General features: G+C 43.4%; 2 protein-coding genes across 2 annotated transcripts; both read left to right on the plus strand.

Annotated features, from left to right (window-relative positions):
* The first annotated feature begins 1306 nt into the window (after window positions 1-1306).
* On the plus strand, window positions 1307-1606 carry LELP1 (late cornified envelope like proline rich 1). Its single transcript, XM_007178577.1, has one exon. It carries the CDS (start codon window positions 1307-1309, stop codon window positions 1604-1606), a length of 300 nt encoding a protein of 99 aa, XP_007178639.1.
* Window positions 1607-17502: 15896 nt separating this feature from the next.
* Window positions 17503-18373, plus strand: PRR9 (proline rich 9). Its single transcript, XM_007178576.1, is given in 2 exon segments — window positions 17503-17536; window positions 18003-18373. A coding segment is annotated over 1 exon segment (351 nt). The 5' UTR covers window positions 17503-17536; window positions 18003-18022.
* The last annotated feature ends 218 nt before the right edge of the window (window positions 18374-18591 follow it).

Raw genomic sequence — 18591 nt, forward strand, 5'->3', positions numbered from 1 at the left:
AATCCACCTTTACCAGCACAGCCATAACATCCACCTCACTCAACTACTTGTCAAGTTCAATACCAACACAAAGGGGTGAGTTGCATGTGGACAACTGGAAACGCACCTTCTTTTACCTCTCCTTTCTGGGGGATGACCCACAGCACCCCAGGCATTGAGCAGGGTTGAAATGATGCCTATACTTGGGTGAAAGTTTCCTCTCATTTTCAGTAGCAGGATCTAGCTACACCTCATTTGAAAGAGTGATTCTTAACCATTTTGGAGTTCAGTGTAATGATCTGTCTCTCCAGAGAGCCATACTAATTTTAAAACAAAATTAGATGTTAAATTTTTATATTTATATTGTTAAAGGAAATCAAAGATGTGCCAATTAGATTCAACATGCAAGTATTGTCAGAGACTGAAAAGTCCTGTCCATATCCAGAAGTCAAACAGTCTATAGAGGAAGACCTAGCTCAGGGCAAAACTTAACAGAGGGGAAAAGGATTTACTCCCTAAAATCATATTTTGTGGCTCCAACATTCATATTTTCAGAGAAACTAGAATTTCCCAGTTTATCTCCTCTTCTCTTAACTTCTTCCCTTACCCTAATCACCAGGGGGAGGAGTTCCTAGAGTGGTCCATGGGAGCCCAGCCATGGTAGGAATTCAATTCTTTTCCATGCTCAGTCCTCAAGTGATGAAAGCAGTTCTCAAGGTTCTGAGGGCTTAGGCAAGACATAGAATTGGAAGAAGTGTCCTAGGTCCCCAAACCCACTAATATATCCTCCCATTCCATCTCCAGAGGGATAGGGAGGTGCCCTTACAGGAGTTCTTTAAAACTGTTGTTGTGCCATGGACGCCTTTAGAAGTCTGATCAAGCTTAGGGATTCTTCAGAATAATGTTTTAAAATGAATGAAATAAAATACATGGGGTTACAGAAGATACCAATTATATTGATAAATACATGGTTAAATATGGTTCTCATGGTTGGGTTGGGGGGGACGACGTCCCAGGACCCTAAGGTCGAACTCCTGCTAGGGGCTATGGAACGGAGACAAGAATAAATGAAAAGAAAGCATAGTAATGGTGGAGAGATCAAGAAATGTTGTCACCAATGCACTGCAAGGACAAGAGGACAGCCCTTAGATGAGAATTTATTCTAGAGCCTGAACATATCCCAGGAAAGGCTTTCTTAAGAACAAGAATGGGCAGGGCAGGAGGTGTGTGTTGGAAGGCTGTACTGGTCCTCTCCCACCTTGCAATGTGGTCTCCCACACATAACCTGTCACGTATTTCGTTGCAGGGCTCAGAAAATCAAGAAGGAATGTCAAGTGATGATAAAAACAAACCTAGTGAACCTAAGAATGAGCCCAAGCAATGTGATCCCAGGTGTGAACAAAGGTGTGAGACTAAATGCCAGCCCAGCTGTTTAAAGAAGCTGCTGCAACGGTGCTCTGAAAAGTGCCCACGGGAAAAGTGCCCAGCACCACCAAAGTGTCCCCTGTGTCCCCCATGTCCCCCACTGTGCCCTCCACCATGCCCACGCCCAGCTCCCTCCCCTCCGAAGCCATGTTCCAAGCCCTGTCCTCCTAAATGCCCACCACCCTGCCCACCCCCAGAGTGAGGCACCAAGGGCACTACCCAGCCCACTACCTCCACCATCTCCACCATATTCACCACTATGGGGCTGAGAACTGAAGCCATGAACTGACAAGTAAATGTGTTCCTCTGCTGTGCAAGACTTTCTTCTCCTGGTTTCTTGGTAGTTTTTGGTTTGTTTCTTGTTTTCCAGCATTATACCACCAAGAAGCAACCCCCTGAGGGTGAGGCTAGGACCCTGGCCCTCCACATTCAACATCCTTAAAAGACGGCCAGGTCTCTAACCCCACCTGCTGCATAGAGGGACGTGGCAACTTCTGAGAGGTGCACCCAGGGAATGCACTCCTGCTACAGCACAGCCTGAGAGAGCCATAAACATGGCTATTGAAGTGGCTAACCCCAGGAACCCAATGAGCACAAGGGGGGAAGAGTGTGTGAGGGAAAACAGGAATGGCGCTGGGGAAAGTTCCACAAAGACTCAGGGAAAGAATTCTACCCTTGGCTATTAGTCCCATTGCATAATGCTTGGGCAGAACAATCTGAAAACAGGCTGCATGGGTTTAAACTCTAGCTCTGCTCCCCCAAAATTTTGTGACCTTAAGCCCAGTGGTTACCTTCTCTGAGCCCTAGTTTCCTTCTCTCTGTAAAAGGAATACTAATAGTACTGGTGTTACCTGGTTGTTGTGTGGCTTAAGAAGTTAACAAATGCCAAGTGCCTGGTTTTCTGGGACACACTGAGGGGAGCACACTGTACCTGCCCACGTGTGACACAACACACCTGAACCTGACTGCCCTGTGCTTCACTTCCTCGTCAGGCTGTAAATCTCCTGAGTGCAATAGTCAGGTTCCAACTGATACCAGTAAGCACAGCTAAGCATTCTTCTAAAAAATAAGAAATAAAAGAGGAGTTTGCAGATTACAGCAATGTCACTTGGCTGGCTTTGATCCTGGAGTATAGTTATGCAGCATGTCACCATGTCACCCTTGAGAGAATTCCAGTGAAGGGGACATGGGATCTCTATTTCTGCAACTTTCTGTGAATCTATATACAATTTCCAAAGAAATAGTTAAGTACAAAGAAATAGAAAATGATAAATCTGGGAGGACCTCAATTAGGAATGAACCAGAAAAGTTTTCACAGCTGATATGTTAGTGTACAAGTAGCTACAGGGAGTACACATCAAAGTGGCTTAATTCACAAAAGGGAAGTTATCAGTTCATATTGCTGGGAAGGATATTAGGATGAGGAGGGGGCACGTAGAATTAAAAGAGAACTATAGGAACCAGGACTTCAGGGTCAGAGAGCATTGATTCACTGCCACTGTTTCAATCTCCCTCATCCCCACCAGTCTCCACTTCTCTTCAGGATGGGTATCCTCACCTCTTAAACCTCTCCATGTGGTAAGGTCCTTGGCCAGGTGGACCCACGTTGTTGATGGGTTGGGTATGAGATATTCCTGTTATTTCAGGAAAGAAACCTGATTGGTTCTTTCCAAAAACCCAGGTTATCATCACAGCTCACAACATCCAAGCAGAAGTAGGTTTAGGATTCTTTGCTGTCACAAAGTTAATGAAAGAGGCCAGGTCATGTTATAAGTGGAAGTGATTCTACCAACCTGCTTCCTTACCTGATGTCCTGTGATTTAGAACTTGAAACATCCAGAACTGCGTCCTGTTCAGTCATTCGCAGGTATTATTTTATGTGCTTCCTTAAGATTGGATTGTGAAAGAGACTGAAAAGGATCAGAAATTTTCACGGCTCAGTTTTTTTAATTGAAATACAATTTACTTATTTTGAAATGGACAGATCTTAAACGCCAATCAGGATACAGAAAATAACAATCACTTCAGAAGGTGCCCTTGTGCCTTTGCCAATGAATCCATACCAAAAAGCCATGTGGCTGACAGGGTCTTGGTGCTCTGGCTGGGTGTCAGGCCTGAGCCTCTGAGGTGGGAGAGCCGACTTCAGGACATTGGTCCACCAGGGACCCGCCGGCCCCTCATAATATCAATTGGCAATAGCTCTCCCAGATATCTCCATCTAAATGTTAAGAGCCAGCTCCACACAACAACCAGTAAGCCCCAGTGATGGACACGTCATGCCAAACAACTAGCAAGACAGGAACACAGCCCCACCCATTAGCAGAGAGGATTCCTAAAATAATAATAAGTTCACAGACAGCCAAAAACACCCCACCATGCATGGGATTGCCCACCAGAAAGACAAAAGCCTCATCCATCTGAACATGGGCACCAGTCTCCTACACCAGGAAGCCTACACAACCCACTGAACCAACCTTAGCCACTGGGGGAAGACACGAAAAACAATGGGAACGATGAACCTGCAGCCTGCAAAAAGGAGACCCAAAACACAGTAAGTTATGCAAAATGAGAAGACAGAGAAACACACAGAAGATGAAGGAGCAAGGTAAAACCCACCAGAACAAACAAATGAAGAGGAAATGGGCAGTCTACCTGAAAAAGAATTCAGAGTAATGATAACGAAGATGATCCAAAATCTTGGAAATAGAATGGAGAAAACACAAGAATGTTTAACAAGGACCTAGAAGAACTAAAGAGCAAAAAAACAATGAAGAATAACACAATAAATGAAATTTAAAATTCTCCGGAAGGATTCAATAGCAGAATACTGAGGCAGAAGAATGGATAAGTGACCTGGAAAATATAATAGTGGAAATAACTACCACACAGCAGAATAAAGAAAAAAGAATGAAAAGAATGGAGGGCAGTCTTAGAGACCTCTGGGACAACATTAAACACACCAATATTCGAATTATAGGGGTCTCAGAAGAAGAAGAGAAAAAGAAAGGGTCTGAAAAAATATTAAACAGATTATAGTTGAAAACCTCCCTAATATGGAAAAGGAAATTGTCAGTCAAGTCCAGGAAGCGCAAAGAATCGCATACAGGATAAATCCAAGGAGAAACATGCCAAGACACATATTTACCAAACTATTAAAAATTAAATACAAAGAAAACATATTAAAAGCAACAAGGGAAAAACAACAAATAACACACAAGGGAATCCCCATAAGGTTAACAGCTGATCTTTCAGCAGAAACTCTGCAAGCCAGAAGGGTGTGGCAGGACATATTTAAAGTGATGAAATAGAAAAACCTACAAACAAGATTACTCTACCCAGCAAAGGTCTCATTCCGATTCAACAGAGAAATTAAAAGCTATACAGACAAGCAAAGCTAAGAGAATTCATGACCACCAAACCAGCTTTACAACAAATACTAAAGGAACTTCTCTAGGCAGGCAACACAAGAGAAAGAAAAGACCTACAATGACAAACACAAAACAATTAAGAAAATGGTAATAGGAATATACATATCAATAATTACTTTAAATGTAAATGGATTAAATGCTCCAACCAAAAGACATAGACTGGCTGAATGGATACCAAAACAAGGTCCATATATAAGCTGTCTACAAGACACCCACTTCAGGCCTATGGACACATACACACTGAAAGCGAGGGGATGGAAAAACATATTCCATTAAAATGGAAATCAAAAGAAAGCTGGAGTAGCAATTCTCATATCAGACAAAATAGACTTTAAAATAAAGACTACTACAAGATTCAAAGAAGAACACTACATAATGATCAAGGGATCAATCCAAGAAGAAGATATAACAATTGTAAATATTTGTACACCCAACATAGGAGCACTTCAATACATAAGGCAAACTCTAATGGCCATTGAAGGGGAAATCGACAGTAACACAATCATACTAGGGGACTTTAACACACCACTTTCACCAATTGACAGATCAACAAAAATGAAAATAAATAAGGAAACACAAGTTTTGAATGATACATTAAACATGATGGACTGAATTGCTATTTATAGGACATTCCATCCAAAAACAACAGAATACACTTGCTTCTCAAGTGTTCATGGAACATTCTCCAGAATAGATCATATTCTGGGTCATAAAACAAGCCTTGGTAAATTTAAGAAAATTGAAACTGTATCAAATACCTTTCCCGACCACAACACTATGAGTCTAGATACAAATTACAAGAAGAAAACTGTAAAATATACAACACATGGAGGCTAAAGAATACACTACTAAATAACTAAGAGATCACTGAAGAAATCAAAGAGGAAATCAAAAAATACCTAGAAACAAATAACAATGAAAACAGGACGACCCAAAACGTATGGGATGAAGCAAAAGCAGTTCTAAGAGGGAAGTTTATAGCAACACAATCCTACCTCAAGAAACAAGAAACACCTCAAATAAACAACTTAACCTTACACCTAAAGCAATTAGAGAAAGAAGAACAAAAAAATCCCAAAGCTAGCAGAAGGAAAGAAATCATAAAGATCAGATCAGAAATAAATGAAAAATAAATGAAGGAAACAATAGCAAAGATCAGTAAAGCTAAAAGCTGGTCTTTCAGAAGATAAACAAAATTGATAAGCCATTAGCAACACTCATCAAGAAAAAAAGGGAGAAGACTCAGATCAACAGAATTAGAAATGAAAAAGGAGAAGCAACAACTGACACTGCAGAAATACAAACGATCATGAGAGATTACTACAAGCAACTATATGCCAATAAAATGGACAACCTAGAAGAAATGGACACATTCTTAGAAAAGCACAACCTTCCGAGACTGAACGAAGAGGAAATAGAAAGTATAAACAGACCAATCACAAGCACTGAAATTGAAACTGTTATTAAAAACCTTCCAACAGACAAAACCCCAGGACCAGATGGCTTCACAGGCGAATTCTATCAAACATTTAGAGTAGAGCTAACACCTATCCTTCTCAAACTCTTCCGAAATATAGCAGAGGGAGGAACACTCCCAAACTCATTCTACATGGCCACCATCACCATGATACCAAAACCAGACAAAGATGTCACAAAAAAAGAAAACTACAGGCCAATATCACTGATGAACATACATGCAAAAATCCGCAACAAAATACCAGCAAACAGAATCCAACAGCACATTAAAAGGATCACCATGATCTAGTGGGGTTTATCCCTGGAATGCAAGGATTCTTCAATATACGCAAATCAATCAACATGATACACCATATTAACGAATTGAAGGAGAAAAACCATATGATCATCTCAATAGATGCAGAAAAAGCTTTTGACAAAATTCAAAAGAAAATTGATAAAAATCCCTCCAGAAAGTAGGCATAGAGGGAACTTACCTCAACATAATAAACGCCATATATGACAAACCCACAGCCAACATCGTTCTCAATGGTGAAAAACTGAACCCATTTCCACTAAGATCAGGAACAAGACAAGGTTGCCCACTCTCAGTACTGTTATTCAACATAGTTTTGGAAGTTTTAGCCACAGCAATCAGAGAAGAAAAAGAAATAAAAGGAATCCAAATCAGAAAAGAAGAAGTAAAACTGTCACTGTTTGCAGGTGACATAATAGTATACATAGAGAATCCTAATGATGCTACCAGAAAACTACTAGAGCTAATCAATGAAATTGGTAAAGTAGCAGGATACAAAATTAATGCACAGAAATCTCTTGCATTCCTATACACTAATGATGAAAAATCTGAAAGAGAAATTAAGGAAACACTTCCATTTACCACTGCAACAAAAGACTAAAATACCTAGGAATAAACCTACTTAAGGACAGAGAAGACCTGTATGCAGAAAACTATAAGACACTGATGAAAGAAATTAAAGATGATACAAACAGATGGAGAGATACACAATGTTTTGGATTGGAAGAATCAATATTGTGAAAATGACTCTACTACCCAAAGCAATCTACAGATTCAATGCAATCCCTATCAAACTACCAATGGCATTTTTCACAGAACTAGGACAAAAAAATTCACAATTTGTATGGAAACACAAAAGACCCCGAATAGCCAAAGCAATCTTGAGAAAGAAAAATGGATCTGGAGGAATCATTCTCCCTGACTTCAGACTATACTACAAAGCTACAGTAACCAAGACAGTATGGTATTGGCACAAAAACAGAAATATAGATCAATGGGACAGGATAGAAAGCCCAGAGATAAACCCACGCACATATGGTCACCTTATCTTTGATAAAGGAGGCAAGAATACACAATGGAGAAAAGACAGCCTCTTCAATAAGTGGTGCTGGGAAAACTGGACAGCTATATGTAAAAGAATGAAATTAGAACACTCCCAACAACATACACAAAAATAAACTCAAAATGGATTAAAGACCTAACTGTAAAGCCAGACACTATCAAACTCTTAGAGGAAAACATAGGGAGAACACTCTATTACATAAATGACAGCAAGATCCTTTTTGACCCACCCCCTAGAAAAATGGAAATAAAAACAAAAATAAACAAATGGGACCTAATGAAACTTAAAAGCTTTTGCACAGCAAAGGAAACCATAAACAAGATGAAATGACAACCCTCAGAATGGGAGAAAATATTTGCAAACGAAGCAATGGACAAAGGATTAATCTCCGAAACATACAAGCAACACATGCAGCTCAATATCAAAAAACCTAAGAACCCAATCCAAAAAAGGGCACAAGACCTAAATAGACATTTCTCCAAAGAAGATATACCAATTGCTGACAAACACATGAAAGGATGCTCAACATCACTAATCATTAGAGAAATGCAAATCAAAACTACAATGAGGTATCACATCACACCAGTCAGAATGGCCATCATCAAAAAATCTACAAGCAATAAATGCTGGAGAGGGTGTGGAGAAAAGGTAACCCTCTTGCACTGTTGGTGGGAATGTGAATTGATACAGCCACTATGGAGACCTGTATGGAGGTTCCTTAAAAAACTAAAAATAGAAATACCATACGACCCAGGAATCCCACTACTGGACATATACCCTGAGAAAACCATAATTCAAAAAGAGTCATGTACCACAATGTTCATTGCAGCTCTATTTATAATAGCCAGGACATGGAAGCAACCTAAGTGTCCATCGATAGATGAATGGATAAGGGAGATGTGGCACATATATAGTGAGGTGGATTGACCTAGAGACTGTCATACAGAGTGAAGTAAGTCAGAAAGAGAAAAACAAATACCGTAAACTAACACATGTATATGGAATCTAAAAATAAAAATGGTTCTGAAGACCCTAGGGGCAAGACAGGAATAAAGACACAGATGTAGAGAATGGGCTTGAGGACACAGGGAGGGCAAAGGGTAAGTTGGGACAAAGTGAGAGAGTGGCATGGACATGTATACTACCAAATGTAAAATAGCTAGCTATGGGAAGAAGCCGCATCGCACAGGGAGATCAGCACAGTGTTTTGTGACCACCTAAAGGGGTGGGATAGGGAGAGTGGGAGGGAGACACAAGAGGGAGGGCATATGGGGATATATATATATGTATAGCTGATTCACTTTGTTTTTCAGCAGAAATTAACACACCATTTTAAAGCAATTATACTCCAATAAAGATGTTAAAAAATAAGAAAGAGGGCACACCTGAGGTACTCCCTTTGGAATCATGGCCCATAAACAGCTTTCCATCCTTCTGAGTCTGGAAAAATTGCTCAGAATAGCAAAAGGTACAATAACTACAGATAGTTCAAACTGTGCCCAGGAAAAGACACCTGGGACCCCCACCAAACCAAGGTCATATAATATCCTGGTTGCAGAAGCACTTTTAGGACACAAGAGCTAGACAAGGCCTTTTAGGGTGCAACCCCCTCATTTTTCAGATTGAAAACTATTAGTTGCTTTCTCTGACATGGGAGCCTTGGGGTCTCAGGGTCTCCTGGAAAGAAATGGAGCCTGGCACCCACACTGCAGAGTCCTGCAGAGAGGTGCCTCCTGGTCCCAATTGAATGTATGGCATAGACAACTATATTTAACCAAAAATTTCTATGAATAATAATAATAAAGGAAAATATTCAACATTCTAGTCATTTTAGTACAATGGAGTATGGGTAACCAGTGAAGTATTTTTATTTTCCGAATTTTTATTAATAGGCTTTTATTTCTTTTGTAATGGGGAAAAAATGATATAATCATGAATACTTCCGAGACCCTCTAAGTCCTTTCATTTGCTCAATGAACAAAAAAAACGGAAAAGAAGGAAAAATGTCTTCCTCCACCTGAGCACGCGCATGTATAAAAGAAGGCACCCCCACTTGGGTGTCTGCCTCCAAGGGATAGGATCTCAGTCCCACAGCCAAGCAGCTCCATCGCAGTGTTGGTCAGGGGCTGGTGCTCTCCCAGGGGGCTCTGAGGACTCGGCACAGACTGGGTGGAGGGCAGTTCTGAGAACACGAAACCATCCATTTGCCAATTTAGTTCTCTTTCCTCCTGTGTAAATGAAACCAAAGATAGACATCTCTTAATGGCTACTTTCCCAGCAAAAAAAAAAAAAAACTGGATCAAAGGCAATTTGTGGGAAGACAGCTAGAATGTGATGAGTTTGCCAGCTCCCTGCAGAATGCCATGCTTACTCCCAAGCCCCAGCGGCGGTCACCCACCTCCTTTTGGGGTAGTTGACTGCTGCTGGGGCTTGGGAGTAACACCTGAAGAGTGGCACCATGAGAATCTGTGCAGTGCCAGGCTGATGGCTCACAGATAATGTGAGGGGGCAGGACCAAGCCTTCCACTTTTATGGGAAAGCAGTTCTTAGGGTCCATTAGGATGGAGGCAAGAGGAGACTCTTGCATCACACATTCCTGAGAACCAGGGAGTGTACAGCCAGCCTTCAAAAGCACTTTTTTTAAAAAATTATTTATTTATTTATTTATTTATGGCTGTGTTGGTTCTTCGTTTCCGTGCGAGGGCTTCCTCTAGTTGCGGCAAGTGGAGGCCACTCTTCATCGCGGTGCGCGGGCCTCTCACTATCGCGGCCTCTCTTGTTGTGGAGCACAGGCTCCAGACGCGCAGGCTCAGCAATTGTGGCTCACGGACGCAGTTGCTCCGCGGCATGTGGGATCTTCCCAGACCAGGGCTCGAACCCGTGTCCCCGGCATTGGCAGGCAGAATCTCAACCACTGCGCCACCAGGGAAGCCCCAAAAGCACTTTTAAGTCTTCCCCAACAAAGCCAGCTGGGGGTGACTGGTAAGGTGAGCCAGTGTTATGAAAAGGTGGGCACAGAACACAGGGATGTTTAGCTTTGAAGCTCTAAAACTGGAAGGAACCTCAGAGATCATGTTCACGAATCCCCCACCACCACATAGATGGAACTGGAGAGATGGCAGGAAGTAACCATTTACCAAAACTGTGTTATTTTCCGAGCCTGCTTCCACATGACCAAATATTTCAGCCAGGGGCAAGAGCACAGGCTCATCCTGGGAGGCTTTATTGATGATAAGTCATAACTGCTTCTACTTCACAACTGTTGATGTTCAGCAAACAGATCAGTAAATAGAGAAAGTCAATTGCCAAACACAGGGATTCTAAGATACAAACTGATGGTAAGATACATACTGGGGTATTTTCAGCTGCAGCCATCTTCCAGGTGCAGGAAACCTCACATGTCTCACCTCGAGAGCTCCATGTTCTCTCCCAGGCTCAGAGAAAATTCTGCTCAGACTGAGGCTTCGTGGCTTTTTCCACCAGACATGCTCTCATCTTCTCTCACCTCACCACTCGGAACCTCCTTACTGGCTTCTGAAGCCTCAAGCTCCCCTTCCTCGAGCCCTCCCTCCAGCAGAAGCCAGCAAGGAAGTCTTGCCCAAACTCAAATCTAAGCATGTCACTCTCTTGCCTAAAACCCTTAAAGGCTCCTCTTTGCCTAAAGAACATCTAATGACTTAACCTGTCATGTAAAATTCCTCAGGATCTGGCCCTGCCTCCTCTCTAGGTTTATCTCACCACTCCTCTACCTCTTTCTAGAACTTTGCAGCCCAACAACAGGTAATTGTGCGTATTTCCTAGCCCAGTAGAGAGCTTCTGGCCTTCGTGACTTTACACTTGTTTCTCCTCCATCATCCTTCCTTCTTCCCCTGAATCCTCCTCTGACAGATCCATTTCAGCAAGTTGTCATCTCTGAGGCCAACTCAGGGGTCACCTGCTCCAAGAAGCTGCCCCCACCTTCCACCCGCAGGCTGGTTAAAGGCCCCTTTCTGTGGTCTTAGACCCTTTCTCTCCTGTGATACTTACCATGCCATGATCTGGTTATCCATTTACACTGGACTGAGAGCTCTTTGAGAACAGAGATGGCCTGGCACACACAGCAGATATTCAATAATAATAAATGAGTGAGTCCTCAGTGGCTTTGGAAGCAGCTTTCCAAAGAGGAGGGGATTGCTCTGGGCTGAGCCCCTGTCCACTGTGCTCCTTACTCTCACTCAATGGAGTCATTCCCAGAATCCAGAGGTGGGGAGTGGGGAAGAGGCTGAATGTAGGTGGCCTGGGACTGAGAGAAAGGCACCTGGCCTTGGTCACTTTCCCTCAGGCACAAGATGCAGACCCTGCCAGCCCTACCCCTGGCCTCACCTGGGAAGGCAAAATGGTAAAAGGAAAAGGCTTGTCATCTCACAGACATAGATTCAAAATGAGCTCTACCCTCCCAGCTGTGTAGACCAGACAAGATGTTTCACCTCTGGGGAAGAAGGGGTCACAGTTTCTTCACCTGAAGAATGAGAAAAAATGTCCTTCCAAAGTTTGGAGAGCAGTGACTAAGTGAAATGACATATGTAAAGCCCCCCACAGGGGAAACTGAACTTAGAAAGCCGGGATGCAGGAGCACTCAAGAACCTAGGCCAGCACCTGGAGTCGTCACCCATCACCTACTCTGAAAAGAGCTTCTTGCCCTCTGCTGTGTGAGGCAGTGGGTCTGACGGAGAAAGGGAGAGTTATAGAGAAGGAAGACAAATATCTTCGAAGGCAAGATTTTGAAGGCCGTTTCTCCAGCTAGGCTCCAGGAGACCACGAATTACGGTAGGAGCCAGAAGTGGACTTTTGGCTGTGGCATTTAATAGGCTCTCAGTGTCCAGGTGAGGAAATGAAGCTCCAGAGAGGAAAACAACTTAACATTTAAGTAACAACAGCACAGTGAGTTGGTTGTTAGAAGAGTTCAGGATTTCTAACCCAAATTTAGGCCAAGACGACCCAGGACCCAGACTCAAAAGGTAAAAGGATTGAAGACCAATATCAAGCCCAAACAATTTAGGAACATCGTTTCTCCCCACTTTCTGTGTCAGTGGTCTTTAACCTGGGGGCCATGAACTGCCTGAAGGTGAAGACATGTACCTATGAATATTTCCTCGTCACCCCGAAAATGTTAAGAGACTGCTGACCCTGTATCTTTGTTGCCTCCTTGAAGTTTATAAAGAATCCCGAATACAGTGGTTTCCTAAATGTTTTTACGTGGACCAGCCTCTAGTCCAGACACGAGCTCACCACGTGACCTTGAACAAGACCCTTAGCACTTTTGCCCCTGTTTCCTCATCTTAAAAAATGCAGTCAGTAAATGATTCCACGCCTCCTATTTAAAGCACATGCTGGGCTAAAACAAGCAGGTGGAGTCCGGTGGCCTCTCATGTCCCCTCTGGGCCTGTGGCCTGTGATCCAGAGCCATTCCCACAACCTCTGATTCAAACTCCCTGCGTGGGTGACACCGGAGGAAAGGAAGTAAGAGGAGACATGGGCTCTGCCTCAGGAACCCACAAGCTGCAAAAGCTCTCCAGAGGTACCTACTCCCCAGGAAACGAGAAGGGCCACATTCTTCACCATTCAGCTTTATCAGAGCCATTGTCCTGTAATATGCTGACGGGGCCAGCCGAGTGAATCAGAGGAGTCTGTCTGGGAACTTTTATGATCTGAACAAAGGAGATAGTTATTTGATGGGAATTGGGGGGTGGGGGGAAGCAATGTCCTGCACACACTTGACTCTCTTCTGCTGACCCTGTGTAATTACACCCTGGCTCCCAATAATGACAGCTGTAGAAATCTAAAATCTTAATTCTCAGGTGGTATTCAATCAGATTGTCCCCAGTCTCGCTGGAGGGCTGGGGATGGTTAGAGAAATTACTGAGTCACCTTATCTTAAGATGTGGGGTGGAACAATCTCCCCAAAGCTGTCCCAGCCCAGGCCCAGATACTGGGCCACTAAGGTTGATTTTTGAGGGCTCAGACCCCAAATACTCCCTCTCTGCACCAAGGAAAAGACAGGTCACCTTAGTTCACTCAGCCACCTGGCTAGGTCACTGCCACATGCAGAAGATAGAAGACTGGGTCTTCCTGTGGGTGGATTATAACCTAATCAAGGAGGAAGAGCCCACAACACACACATGTGTGCACACACTTCAAAGTCATGTAGATACCAGGCTAATCATTCATGATCACAGGTATAGTATCACCGAATGTCAGAGCTGGAATGGACTCAACTGATTCCTAGTCTAACTTTCCCATTTTAAAGATGATGAATGTGAGGCCAGAGAGGGTCAGGGACTTGCCTGAAGTCACACATCCTGTTAGGGACAGAGCCAGGTTTCTCGGGTCTCTGTGCAGTACTCTGTCTACTGCATCACAATGCATAGAAAAGTACATGTCAGAGGCTGAATGCTGCGGGGACAGAGGAAAGGAAATAGAACAAGGAGAACTGAGGGGAATCAAGAAGGCTTCATGAAGGAGATGAGTCCTGAACAGATTCAGATTGCACTAACATTCTGTAAATAGCTTGATGGCCCTAAGTGTTGGTGCATATGTTTTCTAACTTATTCCTCACAAGAAATCTGTGAAATAGCGTTATCCCTTTTCCACAAGAGGAAATTGAGACTCTGAGATGCTAAAGAGCTTATCCAATATTACACATACCCTATGTAATAGAGTCAACCCTAGGTCAGTGGGATCCTGAGTCCATTCTTTCTCCATGCATTACCAAAAGCTAGTCTTTGGCTGATACACTTAAATAAAGGAGGATTAAGCTGGGAATTTAATTCTTCATTTGAGACTTCCCTCCTCCAGAGTCCCCAAGAAATTCAGACATTGGGAAGGTATATTAATTTTCCGTTGCTGCTGTAACAAGTCACCACAACTTTAGTGGGTTCAAATATCAGAAATTGGGAGGGGGGATGAATTGGGAGATTGGGATTGACACATATACACTAATATATATAAAATAGATAACTAATAAGAGCCTGCTGTATAGCACAGGGAACTCTACTTCACTTCGCTGTAAAGTAAAACTAACCCAACATTGTAAAACAGCTATACCTCAATAAAAAGAATTTTTTTAAACATCAGAAATTTATTATCATCCAGTCCTGGACGTCAGAAGTCTAACACAGTTCTCTCTGGGCTAAAATCAAAATGCCAGCAGGGCTACATTTCTTTCTGGAGGCTCTAGGGGAGGATGTGTTTCCTTGCCTTTTCCAGCCTCTAGAGGTTGTCCACATTCCTGGCCTGGGGTCTCCTTCCATCTTCAAAACATGCAATGGCCAAGTCTTTCTCACATCACATCACATCACTCTGACACTGACCCTTCTGCCTCTTCACATTGAAAGACCCTTGTGCTTGCACTGGACCCACTTCAATGTAATCAACAGTGTCAGGCAGAAAGTCCTTTGAGAGGAGGTGAACTCTGGGCTTTTCTTAACTGCCTTCACCCCCCTCCATGAGACCGTGACCTGGTTTCTCCATTGTTCTGCACTTCTATTTGGTCTCCTTCTCCTTAGGCTCAGCCAAAAACACAGAAATCCATGTGGCATGAGCAAGGTCTTCTCAGGCATCCTGCTGCAGAAAACTTGGAGATCTCAACCAAGCAGGTCTCCTCCCCTAATCTCTCACCCACCCCTTTTCTGAGTCAGCCTCAGACTCTCTTCTCATCTCAACAGGCTTCTAACAAGGATTCCTTCCTCCAGGCTTCCTGGAAGTTCCCTGCCCACCCTCCTGGGCAGTAATTCCTACTGTCCAGTAAAACACAGCACAGACATCTGTTCCCCCAGAGCCTTCCAGGACCTTCCACTCAAGGCTAATGAAGGGGCCTTCTTCTGGGATGTGGGGACTTACCTCCTCCCATCTTTCCCATGAGACTGTGAGCCCCTTGAAAGCAGGGCCAAGAATGACTGAAAGAATGAATGAATAAACTCAGTGACAGAGTATTCTTTGCCTCCCAGGACTTTGGGGGGGTTGCTTTGTCTCTTAGCATTCCACACAAAACATTAAGGCCATGAAGAGGGAAAGGAGAAATGGAAGGAAGAGATGAAAAAAGAGGAGAAGGAAAAGGAGGAGAAGGGTCCCCATTCTACACCTGACCATCCAGTTCCCAGATTCTCCAAATGACCTATCTCTTCAGTTACTCCCATGGATCTTCCAAATCCCTCTCCTCATCCCACACACCCCCACACCCACCACAGCCTCCCAAAGATCACATCCCTCACAGGAACATCAGCACCACTCCCCTGGCCAGCCTCTGACCCCTCCCCATCCAGGCATTTGTCTCTCACCAGGACACTGAGGGGGACCACGTTGCTGCTACATCAATCCTCCATGCACCAGTCCTAAAGGACAAAATATCACCTGGTCTCCCCCAGCTCACCTTTTGAAAACATTTTCAGGAGCAAGCATCCAAAAACTATTTAAATCTTTGAAGGATTTTCTGATTTTAGCCAAATACCTCTTCTAGGAAATGACCTAAACCTACCTATTGAAGCTTTAAAGTCCTTGGAATTTGTTCAACTTTAGCGAACAAGCACAATTCACCACATTATGATCTAGGGGCTTCTTTTATAATGAATGTTTTCCCATTTTTCCATTACATGAAATCCTCCTCTACACCCCGTTGTCTCCCACATTCACCTTCTTCATTCTTTACTTAATGCATTTACTCCATCAATAATCTTTTATCTTCCACTTACTCTATCTATGGCACAGGCCCTACCATCTAGAACCTACAACCCAGTATAATAATAAGATCTTGTACATAAATAACTGGAATTCTCAATAATGATAGTAAATGTCATATAAATAGCACAAACAATAGATTCCATGGGAGTTCAGAAAGAGACAAATGTGTTTCTAGTTTAGAGTAATCAGGAAATGCTCCTTGGAAGATAATAGACTTGAGTGGAGCGTTGACAAATGCTTAAGATTTCTACAGGCCTGGAAAGGGAGGACAAACAAGGTAGAAGTGACAACCCAAACAGAGACTTACAAGCAGAGAAAACTGGGTGTGTCTGCTTTGAAACTTTTCCTTTCATCCCCCTGGCTTTTATTGACCTGAGTTCTAAAAAAGGTTTTTCCAGAAGGCAAGGAGACAGATTAACCTTGTTCCGTCCTGTTTTTTGGTCACTATGAAAACTCTGAATAACTCCACTCTTAGAAGTGTCATAAATCAAGGTTGAGAAGGTGAAGATTATCTGCCTTCTCCCTCCTTTCTCTTCCCCTCCAGCCTACTTTACAACCCAAGAGTAACAAATGACTCCAATTTCTCTCAAGACCTCCATTCAGGAAAATCACTCTCTCCAGGATGCTGTAGGTCCTTTGTTTGCTTGGGTCCTATGAGTTTGACTTTGAAGAAGCATCCAGTGGAAATGCCTGAAAGTGGCCATATGAACCCTTGACCCAGACAGACCCCAGGCTTTAGGCATAAATTCTCCCCATGGGTGAAGACAAGATGAGCAAGGTGGATCTTATCTCTCACCACATCCTGAGCCAGTTTGGGCAGGCAAGGAACCCAGTCCTAGTTTTGAGACAGAGATAACGTTTTATGAACGTTCTTTTGTGGCTGCCTTTAAGAAGAGAGATCTGACAGGAGCCCCTCCCTGCTGAGGTCTGGTGAGGACCCAGAGGTCAAAATGGAGGCTGATTAACAGGCATCCCAAGCAGTGACTCAAACCATGGACAATTTCAAAGGAAGCTCATTATGGTGACTCCACAATTAAGACCTCAGCCCACGTGGCCAGTCTGTCTTGCAGGAGACTGGACCAAGCACTATATAAAAGTCCCTACCAGGCTAGCCTCCTCCATCCACATCCTTTGTTGAGGCTTGTTGACGATCAGGTAAGTGGGGACGTCTGTGTCCTCTCTCTCTCCCTTTCTGCTCTGTCTCGGGGAGGCTACTATTCTCTTCCTCTACTGGACTGTATTTTCTACTGATTTTTGACGTTGTTTGCCATTTCTTGGGCTTCTCAAACCATGCTGTGTATTCTATCTAGTCTCCTGCATCCAATTTTCAAAAAGATTAGTCAAATAGGAGAGAAGGAAAAGACCCATGGAAGGATTGGGTTTAGGAGTTTTGGCCTATAGATATTGACAAAAGCTCTGAGAATATCCCCACCTAGGAGACGGGTGTCAGAGAAAGCTGAAGTAGGGATAGAAAAGAGAAAGGAATAAAAATCAGCAGAGAAATCAGTTCTTAGTGTTAATAATCATTCGCTCCCCGTTCCCCTCTAACAATCCTTCATCCCCCCAATTCCCAGTCTGTTACTGTTAATGCAAATAATTTCAAAGCTTGTGTTTGTTTCAGGTCCTGCAAATCACCCTAGGATGTCCTTTAATAAGCAGCAGTGCAAACAGCCATGCATGCCTCCTGCATGTCTTCAAAAGACCCAAGGGCATTGCCAGGCAAAGGCTGAGGAGGTGTGCCTCCCCCCATGCCAGCACCCTTGCCAAAAGAAGTGACCAGTGCAAGCTCAAGAGGTGTGTCTTCCTCAGTGCCAGGAGTTAAACCAAGAAAACTTCTTACAGCAAGGCCAAGACCCATGCCTACCTCTATGTCAAGACCAAAGCCCACTTCAGTGTGTGGAGCCATGCCAGGAGATATCTCAGACAAAACGTGTGGAGGTTTGCCCACAGAAAGTCCAGGAGAAGTGCTTACCCCCTGGCAAGGGAAAGTAGCTGCTCATAATGCCATTTGGGGGTCAAGAAGATGATCCCAGCCCAACTTCAACCCCTGTCATGGTGACCTTCCCCTATGGGTACGTCTGTGTGCACCCTGCTCTTGCTTCCTGCCTTCTTCAGTATTCCAGGACTTGGTCTGTGTCTCTGAAGACAGTTCTCTCTGTATTTCCTCAACCTCTGTGAATAAATGTTGTTGTCAACAATCTATTAGAATG

Source organism: Balaenoptera acutorostrata, chromosome 1 (assembly GCF_949987535.1).
Source record: "Balaenoptera acutorostrata chromosome 1, mBalAcu1.1, whole genome shotgun sequence".
In the NCBI taxonomy this organism is placed as follows: Eukaryota; Metazoa; Chordata; class Mammalia; order Artiodactyla; family Balaenopteridae; genus Balaenoptera; species Balaenoptera acutorostrata.

Excerpts from the sequence above, each read along its gene's own strand:
- LELP1 (XM_007178577.1), top strand. The coding sequence starts at position 1,307 with ATGTCAAGTGATGATAAAAACAAACCTAGTGAACCTAAGAATGAGCCC.